Consider the following 15,655-nt stretch of genomic DNA (forward strand, 5'->3'; position numbering starts at 1 on the left):
GGAGGTTGGTGGTTCAAAAATTCTTTAGCTCACATACCTGTAGCTTCTTTTTACACTGACCGATTGTGTCTTTAGAATACACTGGTAATTTAGTATCTGTACACGTGGACGATAGCCGCAGCTTTAGGATAATTTCAGTACCTGAAAACATGTGACCGAAATAGGATTATATTACTTTTTAGCAATATGTTGCCAAATGTGCAGCTTCTTCTTTACCTCCATCAACTGGCTCTGAGTATTCCGCAGGCGAGTCGCGCCCGTAATCTTCCTTAACTATATTGATCGGATAGGACAAGCAATAGATTGGCAGCTTGTACTGCGATCCAAGCTCGTCGTAGCACTCGGTGAGGTACCCATTCGGGACGGAAATATTGGCCCCATCCAGGATGGCCTGGGCCAGCTGAAAATCGAGCGCTTCCGCCGCAGTGGTGGCAGCTCGCAGCGCATCCCAGATCTCCTTTCTTCCCTCGAAGGCAGGCGCCGTATCCCAAAATTCGTCCCGCTTGCTGCGCAACTGTCCCTCCGTTAATGGCACTTCTGATTTCCAGCGAATCGTTTCGTGGCACAGCGGATGGTTCTTACGCTGCACTCCGACGTAGCTGGAGGTGTTTCCTGCGAATCGAAAAGCAAATACGAAAAGGTATTATAAACGGTACGTAGATATTTGTATTCCATTCTGTAATGATTTCAGTACGTACAGCCAACCCGAGTTCAAGCATGAAAGCTAAGTGCCCACCATTTGATTCGAGCAAAATAAATTATGAAAAGCTCGTGTGTAGTTTTCATTAATTAACATGTCTCACCGTTCGACCGTTTATCCCTGAACTTTTATCGAACGAACGATCTACGAAGATAACGCTGTGCATGAAATATTCAATAATGATTACATGAATTAAACCGGTTGATAAGTGAACAGTCATCAGGATAAAATAAGGCACAATCATGATAAAACATTTTTAGTTCGTCGTACATTATGTTTTGGGTTTACGAATTACCTTGCGGTGTACTATATCGATTATTCGCAATCTATTTATAAGTAAAAGGTTAACTTCAATAGAAATAAAAATACTGAATATTGTCAAATGAAGTCATGTTAACATGAAGGGAGACCTATTTCACGCCAACTCATTCGAAAACTTGTTTTTTTCATAATTAAGAATGCTTAAGCTCAAGATAACTTTTGGAAAATGACTGGAATTTCTCTTAAAAAATAAAATTTAGTAATAAAAAGAGATTTAGAATCATCAAAATCTAAAGCCAAATCAGAGGGGATTTCGACCACTTTGACTCAATTATGATTCATTCGATACTACCGTCTCAGCCTAGCAAAATTTGACAAAGTTTTAATAGGGGGCATTTGTAGTAGGGTAAGGGATCTAGTTTTTCGACCCTGTGCTAGTTTTCACATCACTACAGAAATATTCATCAAATCATATCTTGGTTTGAGCTAGTAAAGTGTCTTCATAGCTCGTAAGACTGCACCAATCTCTTACAATATGAGATTCTTGACTGATTTGACGGCTGCTTCCCACAACCCGCAAGAGTGCGGCGCTCGATATTTCCTGCACACCACCAGTCAAGGATTTTCCCCAGTTCACTTCTGTTTTTCTTATTACATCTCTTAGATTCTTCGCAGCTCATTTACTGCAACATTTAAAGCAATGCCATTTTTGCTGTGGATTTACTTCATCCTTCTACGAGAGGTAAACCGCTTGGTTGGTTTTGAGGTACGATCCTGGTCTAACAAGCCACTCGTCGTATGTCCCTCCGAATCTCGGCTAGGCGGTGTTGCTAGATAGAATCACTAGGATTGTTGCACTAGCCCCGTAATAGTCCTGTACTCTAATAGCCGGCTGTGAAGTCTGTCGATAAAGAAGGGTCAAGTCTTAGAAAGACGATTAAGACCAAGGCTTTGCTTTTTTCTACGAGGGATATTATCAACGCTACAGTGGAGTGCGGCTAAGTAAGAATGCCGCCATAGATAAGTCGATGTGCATGGCACGGACTGCAAAGCATACAAATATAGCGATGTAAGTCTTCGTCAGAGTTCGGTTGCGTATCGGAGACTTGATGTACATGTAACCACACTAGTCTATCTGTCTAGTTACTGTCGATGTTGATAGATCGTCGAAACTCTGATGCATCAGAACGGATTTGCTACGGAAACACGTGTGGCACTGGTGGTATATGCGATGAACTAGAATTCGGCAACCGATGATCCAAAATTTCTGACTAAACGTGGCAAATATCATGGCTAGCAGCGTACGATAGGCTTCAAAGGTGCTTTAACGATATGATGGCTGGAAACCAGGAGGGAGACGATTTTCTGTCGTTTTGAAGTGTAGAAATCTGCAATCAATTCTGGGCGACAATCTAGAAATGAAGCGTGATGCAGAAGTATGAAGCACGTAGTACAGCAGGGATGTAAATCAACACGGAACTTATTGCTCGTGGTCGGCGAGCGACTCGATTGATAGCGCAATACATTCCCCTTTCTAGTTCTAGCCAATGGGTTTGATCCTGAATCTAATGAAAACCAACTTTACTGAAAACTTAAACAAGTAACGACAAAAGAAGTAATTCGAATCGCAACACTCGGCAATGATCCAGGTGATCCTCAAGGATCAAGAATTCCTCTGCACTGTACTCGGTCCTGGGCTACTCGTCGCTTATTCGTTGGGCGTCTCGAGTCTCTTCAACTCATGGTTTATAAGTGGTACAACTCATCTACCAGTTCATCGCCGTCAATAGCCACAGCCCGTGGAAGACAACCGTTGTTTTCTCAGGAGCCTCTTCTTCTTACCATATATTTGACTTTCGACGCATTGATCCGTAACCCAACCCTCTTAGCCGCCGTTTTAAATCAGGCGCAGATTGCTTCCGCCGTCCCAAGGATTTTAGTAATGATGTCGAGGTCATCTGCAAAGACTAGGAGTTGGCTACTCTTGCTGAAGATCGTTCCTCTCGTTTGTATACCTGCTCGCCGGATCACATCTTCGATAGCGGTGTGGAATAACATACAGAGTTCATACCCTTACCGCAACCCTCTGCAAGATTCGTAAAAACTCGAGAGTGCCCCCGAAGCATGCACATAGCACATCACTCGCTCCAGGATAGCTTGATCAGCCGTGTCAGTTTGTCTGCCAAAACTGTTCGCGCTCGAACGCGATAGCGTATTGTACGCTGTCCTGAAATCCACTAAAATATGATGTGTGGGCCCATTGCACTCCCGAAATTTCTGGGGGATTTGTCGGAGAGTAAAAATTTGATCCGTAGTAGCACGAGCCCCCAGAAATACTACCTGTTACTGCCCTACGAAATCTCTTCCTATTGGGTATTGACTACATAATAATATCTGGCAGAGCACCTTCCTTGTGGACAGCGTTGACAAGCGTAATGCCGCGGTAATTACAGCAATGAAGCCGTTCACGCGTGTTGCGGCCAAAGTCCGAAACTTGCACCGAACCGTGCAAATAAACGACATCGTGGACGGAGTGATTGAATCCTCAGTTGAGGAAGAAAAAACGCGTGGTAGCTGTTCAGTAGTATAATTGAGATTGAATTTCCTTTGATATAGCAGGTACAGTAGTAGTGATAATAATAACATGCGTTAGCAAAAGTTTGATTAAGACGTTTGAAGTGAGAACCAACGGCTACCTATTCGATCACTAGGGTCCCATAAGATGTTTGGCGCCGACAGTACGTTTTGTAGATGAAACAAACCATACCTTCCATTCACTTCTCCCAAATCCTTAGCATTATACAGTGAAGCGCCTTTGCTAGCGGTTCTTGGCCCTCCCTCATCCCTACACATGTCAAGTTTCGGTGTGTAGCCCATACGAGTTAGCCCGCGGAATAGTTGTTCTAGTTCTTCACGATCTCTGTCCTTCTTCTGGCGCTTTTCCCTCGGTAGAATCTTGGTCAATTCATTCCGCACTTGTCGATAATTGCCCCAATTCTCCTTCGTGGCAATGCTTGGATAGTTTTTCCAAACTCTTTTTTCCACTCCATAGCTTTTTAACACTCCCCGTCAAACCAATCTATATATAAGAGCTTTGTCTGTAGCAAAAAGAGGGGCGCGATATGTATTTTCGTGGTAATAATCGCCCACATTAAGCAAAGACTCAAACCAATCATACCAGATTGCATTCAAGACGAGCAAAGTAACGTAGTTGCACCTCATAGAGTTACATAGCGTAAACGTTACATAGCGTACCTCCAATTTGCTCTCAATTAGACACGAGGCGACGCGCGCGGGTTACAGCTAGTCGTTAGAAGTGTGCCAAAAATCACAGCCGAGTCAGTTCTGGCACTTCTAGAGCAACGTGTGAAAAGGGCCTATGTGCAAATGCAAATACACTTGAACGTATTAATTCTGCTTAAAACATGTTTTCTTCACGTCTATTTCTCTATCTGTAAAATTTTGTGCTGTGACTCTTGCAAAAATTCGTTTGATCTTATCAACAATCATGTTAATTTTCTTAATTTATTCAAAGAGAAACTTGATATCAACCTGACTGTTTCGACCTGATTAACAACCATCTAAAAATATTTTTCTTTGTTGCTATTCTGTTCAGAAATCAAGATACTTAAATAATTACAAGTGTCATCATAATTCATTACTGTCAACATACCTTCAACACATTCATGCAATACTTTCTATAAAACATTTTAGATCCTTATTTTGACACTCTTGGGTTTCATCCGTTAGAAAGTAAAACCAAGTTGGTAGCATTTAATTCATCGGACGTTGTCAGTCACTACATTTAATAATTATCAAATACCTATTCCGATCAAATTTCACCATCATTACAGCTGGACGATAACACGATAGATCAAAATACTGGTCGCAGTGGCAATGTCCATGCAAAAAAAAATGGACGACTGTGCAAGGCATAAGGTGGAGACGTGAGACCCTCGACGATAAGTGAAGTCAAAGAAATCATCTAGCAGTCGAGAAATAACAAGGGAAAGGATTGGGGTGAAACATCAAAAACTGACAAACTGACTAGCTATTTACATCAATTCATCGTCGAAATTTGAAATATCGAACGACTTTCCTAGAGATCGAAGGATGAGTTATTATCTGCCCCTGAGTGAGTGTGTATTATGAGCTGCTAAAATCTGGCCATCAAATCACGAGTGATCGGTATAGGCTACAATTGATTCGTTTGAATAGTGGCACTACGAACACTCTTGCATAAGCTGTCAAAACTGGATGTATCTGATAGACTTACTCATGGTTGAGCACGTATCTTACAGACCCTAATTTACGTGTCAAGCTGGATTCCACAGTTCCACGTGCATTCCATAATTCTACTGGTGTTCCACAAGGCAGTAACCTGGAGCCTTTACTATTCGCCTTGTACTTCAACGACATTGCTATTCTGCTTGGTTCCGGATGCGCACTGGTATGCCGTATGCCGACGATCTAAAGATTTATCTAGATGTGAAATCTATCGCTGATTGCTACCGATTGCAAGCGCTATTGAACATCTTTATTGATTGATGTAATAGAAACAAGCTCACAATAAGCATTTGACTTATAAAAAAATCAACTGACTTACAGTCTTAATGAATAAACTAATTCTATCTTCTACTAAAAACATTAACTAGACGCTCACGGAAAACGTTGATTGGCATATTGAAGTCAAACACATCAAACAAACATGGCACATAAATCTAATTGGCTCATGAGCTCCAAATAAGCGGTTCTGCGGTTCCAAGTCAAGAAGTTTCGTTGACGTAACGGTCTGATAGATTGGAGCATATAAGTTGAGTGGTTGTAACAGCGACGGACAATCGACTTGGTTATATAAAAACTTCACGGCAAAAATCGCTTGGGAAATCGTCGTCTGGACTCCAAATGTAGGATACCAAGAAGTCGGCAGCGTTCTTCATACGACGGCAGGTTCAGCGGATCTCTCCAGGGCAGATGACGAAGCGCGTAGCGGATGAATTTTTTCTGCTCCATTTCGATTCTATTGATCCAATTAGCATGAAATTGAATGAAATGGGCACCTCACTACGGAATTCGTATCGAGGACAGATCTGACAAAGAAGCAATAAAGCGATTTCAGACCTAGAGGATCGCGATTTTATAGTGGTGCCTGCATGACGGTTCTTTATCAAATCCAGTTTTTTACGCGCTATAATGGTGGACACTATACATTGTGTTCGTAATATGCTAACAATCTTTTTGACAACTCTTACTTACTTACTTAGGTGACATGCCGTCCTAAGATAAAGCCTGTTGAACAAAGTTTCTCCATGTAACTCGGTTGAGGGCTACCGCTCTCCAATTCCTCGGACACCGAGTACTCTCCGCCAGATCGCGCTCCACCTGGTCTAACCATCTTGCTCGCTGCGCTCCTGGGCGTCTTGTTCCTACCGGATTTGAGGCGAACACCATCTTTGCAGGGTAGTTGTCCGGCATTCTTGCAACATGCCCTGCCCATCGTATCCGTCCAGCTTTAGCCACCTTCTGGATACTGGGTTCTCCATAATTGTTCGCATATTACGAACACAATTTATAGCGTCCGCCATTATAGCGCGGAAAAAGCTGGATAAGACTCCGAGATCTTTGACACACTGTACACGAACGAGGCTGTGGGCGGAAATAGTGTAGTTATGCTCATTTGGCACACGCTTTTGACAGAATGATTTTTTTTTTGTTTTATTTGGTCGGCCACCAGCACACCGAAAGGCTATTGGGTCGTTGGTTTATACAATTGTACATAGTTACATACATAAACACTTACAAACTAACAAACTTAAAACTTTTTTTTTAAATGAGATCATACAAATTAATTTCCTTTATGAACTTTATACATTTTTTAAGAGAACCAATATCATCTTTAAGAGCCTGGCGACATGTTGTTGAATAATTATTTCTAATACTCGATAATTTTATACATTCATTAAATATATGATTTACTGTTAAAGGTTTTTTACAGTTTTCACAGTCTGGGGGTAAGTCACGCGACATGAGATAAGAATAAAATTAAGTTGCACTTGTCAATACTTAACGTTAAGCAGTTTGCGGCGTACCAGTCAACAAAACTATTCAGATAGTTCGAAAACAGACACTGAGGAAGCCTGCAAGTCGTAGGTGAAATACGTATCTGTCGTGAATAAAATATTATATGGTATGTGACAATCAGGGCCCGGCATCGTCGAAACAAATAAATGAAACTGACTTTCTCTTACCTTCGCTTCTCACATGAAGTGACTTGCTTCACTTGTTGAAGAGAACGTTTCATGCAAGCTTCAGTTGAAGTTGGTAGCTGTTTCAATTGACGACGGTAGAAAGTCAGGCACGATTTGTCGACATTGACAAGGTTAACTTTAATATGCGTTGCATTGTAGGAAATGTTACTCAAATTCAAATCATTTGCATTCATAATTGCTGGCCTTTTTCTGAATATTTGATAGAAAAGTACAAATGAAAAGTTGAAACCGATAGTCATGACGAAGTGAAACCCGTTTCGCTGACGCTGACTGAAGCCAGTTTGAAACTGAAGCGATGCTGCTTCTGTTGAAACCGAAGTTTCACTACTTCATTGTTGAGTGACGCTATGCAATTGAAGGTGACGTTGTCGGGCCCTGGTGACAATTGAGTGCTTGACTTTCAGAGTGGTTGTAATCAGTGCTGAAAATTTGATGAATTCGTTAGTAGCGAGGTGGCGATTGCTGAAGAGCAGCTGAAAAATGTACATTTTTGGACAACAATTTTTAATTCATCATATTTCTTGTCGGAAACCCAGTAAATTGTGTTTTTGTGAATCAAATGTATGGTTAAGTGATTTGTGAAGATGATCCTATCAAAAGATTTTGAAAATATGAAAAAAAAGTGCATTTTCGGCTCATTTATGTTCAACTGATTAAAATAGGTGACACTGCTTAACTCGTTCCTTACCCTATAGTGATGAATTTTAATTGGGCAGAAATCTCAGTATTTATTGTAAGTTATGCTCCAAAAAGTTATAGAACCTATAGAATGCAATGTTTAGTGCTTCGAGTTGCAAGATCTGATTACGGCTAGCAGGTTAGTTGAACTAATTTTATTTAGAGCATGTAGAGGTTTTTGGGGCCAGGAAAGGTTTTAATGATGGTTAGAGACCCCTCCCCCCACTAAGAGAGGGGGGCTCCCATACAAATGAAACAAATTTCTGCATAACTCGAGAACTAATCAAGCAAATAGAACAAAATTTGGCGTTTGGGTGTTTTTGGTGACAAGAATTTATTCTATGGTAAATTGAGACCCCTCCCCTCTTTAGAAGGGGAATTATACCTCCTCCTCTCTTTAAGAGAGGGGCTTCCATACAAATGAAATACAAATTCTTCATAACTGGAGAACTAATCAAGCAAATGGAACCAAATTTGGCATGTGAAGGTTTTCGAGGGCAAGAATATTTTTTTGGTGAATTAGGAACCCTCCCCACTTTAAGAGGGGGGGCTTCGACACAAATGAAATACAAATTTCCTAATTCGAGAACTAATCAAACAAATGGAACCATATTTGGCATGTGGGTGTTTTTGGAGGCGATCATTTTTTCGATGATGAATTAGGACCCCTTTTTTAGGAGGGGGGGGCTCTCATACAAACGAAATACAAATTTCCTCATAACCCCAGAACTAATCAAGCAAATGGAACCAAATTTAGCATGTGGGTGTTTTTGTAGGCAAGAATATTTTCTGTGGTGAATTAGGACCCCTTCCTACTTTAGGAGGGGGGGCTCCTGTACAAATGAAATACAAATTTCCTCATAACTCGAGAATTAATCAATCAAATGGAACCAAATTTGACATGTAAGTGGTTTTGGAGGCAAGATTTTTTTTTATGGTGAATTGAGACCCCCCTCTCCTCTTTAGAAAGACCCATCTCCCCTTTAACTCATTATGGCCCGGGTATACCTTATAATTTGAGAACTAATCAAGCAAATGGAAACAAATCTGGCATGTGGGAGGTTTTGGAGTCTTGAATTTATTTTATGATAGAGACCTCTCACCCCTGTCGTAGGGGGATATGGACTCTCATACAAATAAAACAGAAATTTTTGCGAAACTCAAAAACTAATCGAACTCGAGAAATTCTAGAGTCTTCCATAAAACATTAGTCAATAACAAGACCACAAAAACTATCTATAGTAACACCAGATCATTCAGGACGAGACGACCGCGAGTGTTGCCGGCGACCCGCCGTCGGAAGCGCCGCCCACGGGGGGAGGCAACTCTCCGCAGAAATCACTACTGTCTAGGTTTATATGTTTTCCTAGGTCTACTTGGGTTTCCTGGAACGAGCTACAGTGAGACATTGTACTGCATGCTTCTTCTTCTTCTTCTTCTTCTTCAGCATAGAGCCGGGGTGGCTCGTGCTGTTTCAAGCACTCGTCTCCATTCAACTCGGTCTTGAGCCTCGTCGCCAATTTCCTAGTCGTCTCAGAAGTCGCAAATCGCTTTCGACTCGATCGAACCATCGTGCACGTTGGGCCCCCTGTTCCTGGTGCCGGTGGGGTTGTTGAAGAGGACTATTTTCGTCGCACAGTCGTCCGGCCCACCGTAGCCTGGTAACTTTCGCTTGATGTTCGATGGAAGCTTCCCCAAGCAGAGCCTGTGGCTTATGATTCATACGCCTCCGCCACTCTCCACTTTTAGGTTGTACTCCGGCAAATATCGTCCGCAGCACCTTCCGCTCGAACACGGCAAGGGCGCATATGTCCTCCGTGAGCAGCGTCACGGCTTCAAGTCAATAAAGAACTACCGGTCTAATAAGGGTTTTGTACATTGTTAGCTTCGTGCGGCGGCGTATGCTTCCTGATCGTAGCGTTTTACTAAGGGCAAAGTAGGCCCGATTTCCCGCTTGGATGCGCCGCTGGATCCCCTTACTAGTATTGTTGTCCGCGGTCTCCAGTACTGCACGCCGGGTGCGCCCAAAACTCGTACTTGAGAATACCTGTATCATCTCAAACACTCATAACCTGTGTTGGAAAGCCAGAATAGAGCGTGTCCAATGAAAATTTGTTCGTATCGCCCTGAGACATAGATTTGGAGGCCCTAGAGAGTCATCGAAGGATTCAACAAACAACTTTTGTGCTCAAACTGCTTAACGCACCTTCATGCTGGTCGAAGAATTATTTGACTTTGGACACGTTTCTTCACGCGCCTTCAGTAGAAGCCTGAAAGGGTCTAGGATACTGCAATAGTTTTGTTTTAGATTTGAGTTTCATATTCATCTTGATAATGTCAAAGTTGTCAGATGAATCAATTAAAAATACGAATAAAGCAAAGCAAAGTAAAGCCTAGGTGCTACATTCCGTTATCGAAATTTGACCTTCTGTTTTTATACGACAGACCTCGCAGTCAGCTGTTGGAATATAGGACAATTGCAGAGCCAGTTGCGACGATCCTATTGACTCTAACAGCCTCTCCCTTCCTCATCCTAATTACCTACTGGTTGTTCCAATGGATGCAGCACGGACGCCTTAGCAGGTCACCGGTTCACTTCTTTCGGAAATTGACTCTAAACGTGGATTACTCCAAACGACGAGACATTTTTTTCTAAACGGAATTTGTGAATTACGAAAGATAACAAAAAGTATGGCACAAAGGCACAAAGATATGGCTCAAAAGGTGTGTACACCGCTTGAAATAAACCCAAAAAGTGACTGGAAAAAGTGAACCGATTATCCTGACAAAAAAACGATTTGATAAAAAGAAGATTTTTAACGTTGTGTATGCATAGTTAAAAAAAATGTATACACGGTCCAAAAATAGGCTCATTAAAATATTTTTAAATAGCATATCTTTAAAAAAAATTCATTGACAATGTTCTCTTTGTTGTCAATAAGAAAACGACCAATTTAAATACGACATACTTGTAACAAAAACGTGATCCAACCACAACAAACGGTTTCTACAACATTGCTATAACGAATCGAATGCAAACGAAGTTTGTAACTGTGCTGAAAAAGGAACACCAAAGAAATTTCTAATCCAATTTCGCATCGCACACCTAAAAATATACGTTACATACTGGATGCATACGAATGGCATGCCGGACTGCTTTCAAAGCCAACCATATCAGCATGATACTGTTCTACCCCGTCGTCGATGGATTGACAACAGCAGAAATTGTTTACGCGACTGCCATGCTTTCTCCAGTATGCCTCCTTTCGTTTTGTCCACCAACTTCTGGCCCTATAATTGGTACCTACCTATATGACGACAGTTACGTTTACTACCTGCACGGGTGTCCTTAGTAGGCCACGGTTATTGAATTCAGAAAAAGAAGGTCACCCATGCAGGGAAATCAGTATCTACTTCCCCTACACATATGTATCGATTCGTACGGTCAGTTACTTTGTAGACTCTTGCGTTTCATAGGTCAGTTTAACAATATCAAAAGGTTGTTTTACCCAACTTTCTGGTTGAATGAAATGAGTAAAAATACCACCCTTGACTGTAACTACAGTTAATATCCCCTAGGATGGACCCAAGGGAGGTAATCATTTATAAAACTCGCGTCCATAAAGGCATCCATCGGTAAAAAGAACGTACAGAGCAATCTTTCTGCTTGTTAGTTTTAACAGCTTCGTGTTAAATTAACTTATCGTTGATAAATTGCAAAAATATTCACCGAAGTTGGCAGACTTATACTGATGACCGAAGAACTGCCATTCGATGCCAGTCCTCCTCTAAGAAACTAGGAACTCTACTCATGAACAAAAAAAAAACAAATCTCTTCTGCTTCAGAGCTGAAAATGCGACGCAGCTTCACCACTATTATCACGTAATAATAATGATAGGTGCTTCCCGTGCAGCTTCCTCTAGTTCTAATCTTTACAGACAGTAGACGAGATTTTTGTTTGTGCCAAGTAAAGAGCAGCGGCCGCGAGATAATGTGCCAGTGCGCTGTCGCACTTTTATTGCCATCACCACAACCTGCCGTTGCTTGATTGCTTGCTTGAGCTTGCTGTTCGAACGATTTGAACCATTGCGGATTTATTCCTGAATTAAGCTACCCCATCCGCCACCATCCTATCCGTCGGTGAGTCGGTGGAAGGGGCCCGTCCACCTGCGGCTTAGCTCAGCAGCGCCACCATCGTCAGCTAAGCTAATGGGCGTCAAGACTATGTAGCACGATTTTATGTAAATATTGATCGATTAGTTAGCGCATTCTAAGTGGCTACAGTGTTTAGAAGACTGTGTAGTAGAAACTGAAGCGGCACATTCAAAACACACCGGCGTCGTAGCTTATGAATGCCGTGTCAAATTTGGTTGACCTTCACACAATAGACCTATTATAGATCTGATCCGGTTCTGATTCGTTGACGGTCAATTGAAACTTAGCTGTTTGTCTTGGAGAAAATGTCAGTAATAATTTATGAGGTAACTCTCCTCTGAGGCAGGATTCTGTAAAAATAGCAAGGCGCCAGGCCTGTTTCGTTCTGATATTTAGCTGTTGAGTCGTCCATGTACTCAAGTTATTACATCATGATCAAATTCAATTTTTAGTCTTAAATGCTTTCGTTGCTCCTGTCCGGTAAGTCAACTCCACTTTTGCATTCTATTCCACCAGCAAACCAGCTCCAGGGACTTTATCTCCTTTTGCAATGAAAGCCATGACTAGACATTTTTCGCTTGTAAAAATCTTAGCAAAGTCCGCTGAAGTAATCCTTGATCAGTTGGACTGTGTGATAATCACCACATATGCGTGATGTATGTTAGCGTGAATCCAGTGAACAGATCAACGGTAGCCGATCAACGCTCATGAAAATCATGGCAATCAAGTAGGATGCCATAAGAAAGACGTAACCCTCGGAAATCAGTAGCTGAAGTCGATGGAAAAGACGCAACAGGTGTCGATCGAATGATGGAAATATTTACATGCGGTAAATAATTAACGCCTTGCGCATCTTACTGCGTTAGCAACAAAGTTATCAAAAACGATTTTGTAGCATCTGCAGAATTCGGAACTCCCAGGAGTTTTTCCTGATATTTTTCCCTAATAAAATACCAAACGGCAGCCACTTCAAACTCGTTAGTTTCTGTCGATTTACCAGAAACAATTCAATTTTTATTAAAGTCCACTTTCGGGTTTTATTACCAACATTCTACATAAAACTAACAACAAAATTTAGTGGTTCAACGTAATCCCACTATGTTTCCAAACTCATTATAAATAATCTTCATATGCTAGAAAGAGGTTCTCATAAACTTTTTTAGAATCATACTATAATGAAGTGCGATTAGCTTGATTATTATTCTCGGCTGTAAATAGGAATAAAACCAGTTGAATTGCATATAGTTTATGAAAACCATTTCATTATTTAACAATAACTGCCACAGATTATTAAGAGCCATGAAACTTGTTGTTTCACTTCTCAAAAAGCTTGTTATGCCAATCTTTCTTTTTATGAAACTAGCTAGAAAAAGTGAGGAAATCTGTAGGTACCTAGCGGCCTGAACGCAGGATTCACGTAGAACTGCGAAAGGAGCTGTAAATCGACAATATTTTACATTTTTCAAATGTTCAACAGTTACATATACTGTATTGTGATAAATGCCTTGAAATAAATTTTAATAATTTGCATATCATTTATGACACATTCCAGCGCACTACGGTCCAGAAAGCCAAATTAGGTGGAATAAATTGTTTACTCAGTAGTGGGTGATTTTAAACTATTAATGTGTAAAGCAACAAAATCATGATTTAGAATGCCGCTTGTTTTGCATGAGCTATTTTAGGGTGACCCTTAAATTAACCAAGGTCCAGAATTTATCTTCAAACCGAAACAAGATAGAGCCTCACTCACTTCAGCAATTTTATAGTAAGAAGTATTTTGAGTAATATTGCAGAAGACGGAATCCCTCTATCTCAAACCGTTTCCATATTAGGGCGTTTTTCCTGAATCAAGTTAGGGTGGCTCTGCTATTTTCCGATTTTTCTCCATAACTTTTTCATTTTGCATTTCTCGCAAAACACTTCTTCAGATGACTTTTGAGGCTCAATAAGACGCAGCTTTGGTGTAAAAAGAAACTGGCTATCTACTTTACTTCTACACTTAAATCAAATTCTGTGTTAAAAATACGCCGTTTTCAAATGTTAGTATCTTAGAAAGATGCAAGTAGAATTAAAATCGATTGATTGCATTTAAAAGAACGTAGTTTTCTGTGCATAATATAAAAAAATGGGAGAGGGGATTTTTGTTTATCTCAAATAAATCAAGTTTGAATATTTGAGTATATAAAAGTTAACGAGTTGCGCCATAACTCCGGAACGCCTTGACTGTTCTTCAGCAAACTTGGCGTACATGTTTCTTGACATAAGTGAATCAACACAGGGGGTTGATAAAAGGGGGTGGTCGCTAAAAAAAAGGGGGGGAGGAGGTCCAAATAAGTGAAAGTGGCTGTGATTATCTTGCATTAAGTTGTGTCAGTGGTCCAAATATAAAAGAGAATGTATAAACTCAAATTCATGTTTGTTTACTTGACCTTTATGATGTAGTACATTAAAAACGGTAGTCTTTGCAATAAACGAAAGGAATGGTAGACAAAGTAATGAAATCAAATATGTTTCATAGTACCATAGAGTGGAATAACACATGAAGGGGAAAGAGCGGAAAATTAGCTGAAGCCAAAGTCTTTGAAGCAACACTTACTAGGTTTATAATTCATTTCCTTTTACTAAACTAATTTACTAATCCTTTTGTATTCCAGCCACTTGTATATCTGTTTTCGATAAGGTTTGAAAATCTTAGGCGAGTGAGTGTGAGAAGTATAGCATCGAAAGCTTCCTCCACTGACGCAAGCCTACGACAAGCTGGTACTGTGTGCATACATTCTGCTACCTACACGATCGCGAGTGTACAGCCTCATAGCAACTTTCTTCACAGCCCGCCCGCGAAGCCAAAGCTCACGAACTGTCAACAGATTGTGAGCACAAGCGGCACACTGGGATGTATTTTGGAAGATTTTTCTTTACTTCTTTTCTTCTTCATTTTACACCCTCGCTTACACACACGGATAAGAGTGTGGGCCACTGCGAGCGATGATAGGTATCAACTGCTGGGTTCGCCATGACGAGCGTGAGCGACGACCGTGGTTGATAACTAAATACCCACTGGCAAAAACTTGTTTGTTGCAGTGCATGGGAACATCAGAAAAAGAATCCGAAAAAAGTGCTCATGCATATGTTTTCGTTAGAACGAAATCGCTTGTGATAGAAAATTGGACCACACGAATGCGGGCTTACAATACTACCTTTCGGTTTGCAACTTCTCATAATACAAAAAACAAAGCTTTTTTCCTCATTTGGACATATCCCTCTATTTAGCTCTCCTCGGTCAGCGCCCCTTTTGTATGTAGCAACAGGTACGTTTCTCCGAAAGTAATGAAAGAGAAACAAAGCCTTAATTCCTTATATCGTTCTACCCCCGTAGTTGTGGCACTTCCATCTTTTCACACGCTCTTCCTTTTATCTACCAGCCACTTGTACAACTTTTAACGGTCCAAATGCAAGATAACCGCAGCCAATTTTACTTATTTGTTTGGACCTCCCCCCCCCCTTTTTTTTAGCGATCACCCCCCTTTTATCAACCCCCTGTGCTGATTCACTTATGTCAAGAAACAAGTACGCCAAGTTTGCTGAAGA

General features: G+C 41.0%; 1 protein-coding gene across 1 annotated transcript in view; it reads right to left on the reverse strand.

Annotated features, from left to right (window-relative positions):
- The window catches only part of LOC128744076 (ubiquitin domain-containing protein 1), a 31,212-nt gene that overhangs the window by 619 nt on the left and 14,938 nt on the right, over positions 1–15,655 (reverse strand). The window contains exons 2-3 of the mRNA XM_053840842.1: positions 217–612; positions 38–141 (exon numbers count right to left, since the gene is read on the reverse strand). Coding sequence (XP_053696817.1) covers positions 38–141; positions 217–612 — 500 coding nt within the window. The remainder of the gene's footprint in view (positions 1–37; positions 142–216; positions 613–15,655) is intronic.

The sequence above is a fragment of the Sabethes cyaneus genome, chromosome 3 (genome assembly GCF_943734655.1).
Source record: "Sabethes cyaneus chromosome 3, idSabCyanKW18_F2, whole genome shotgun sequence".
Taxonomy (NCBI): domain Eukaryota; kingdom Metazoa; phylum Arthropoda; class Insecta; order Diptera; family Culicidae; genus Sabethes; species Sabethes cyaneus.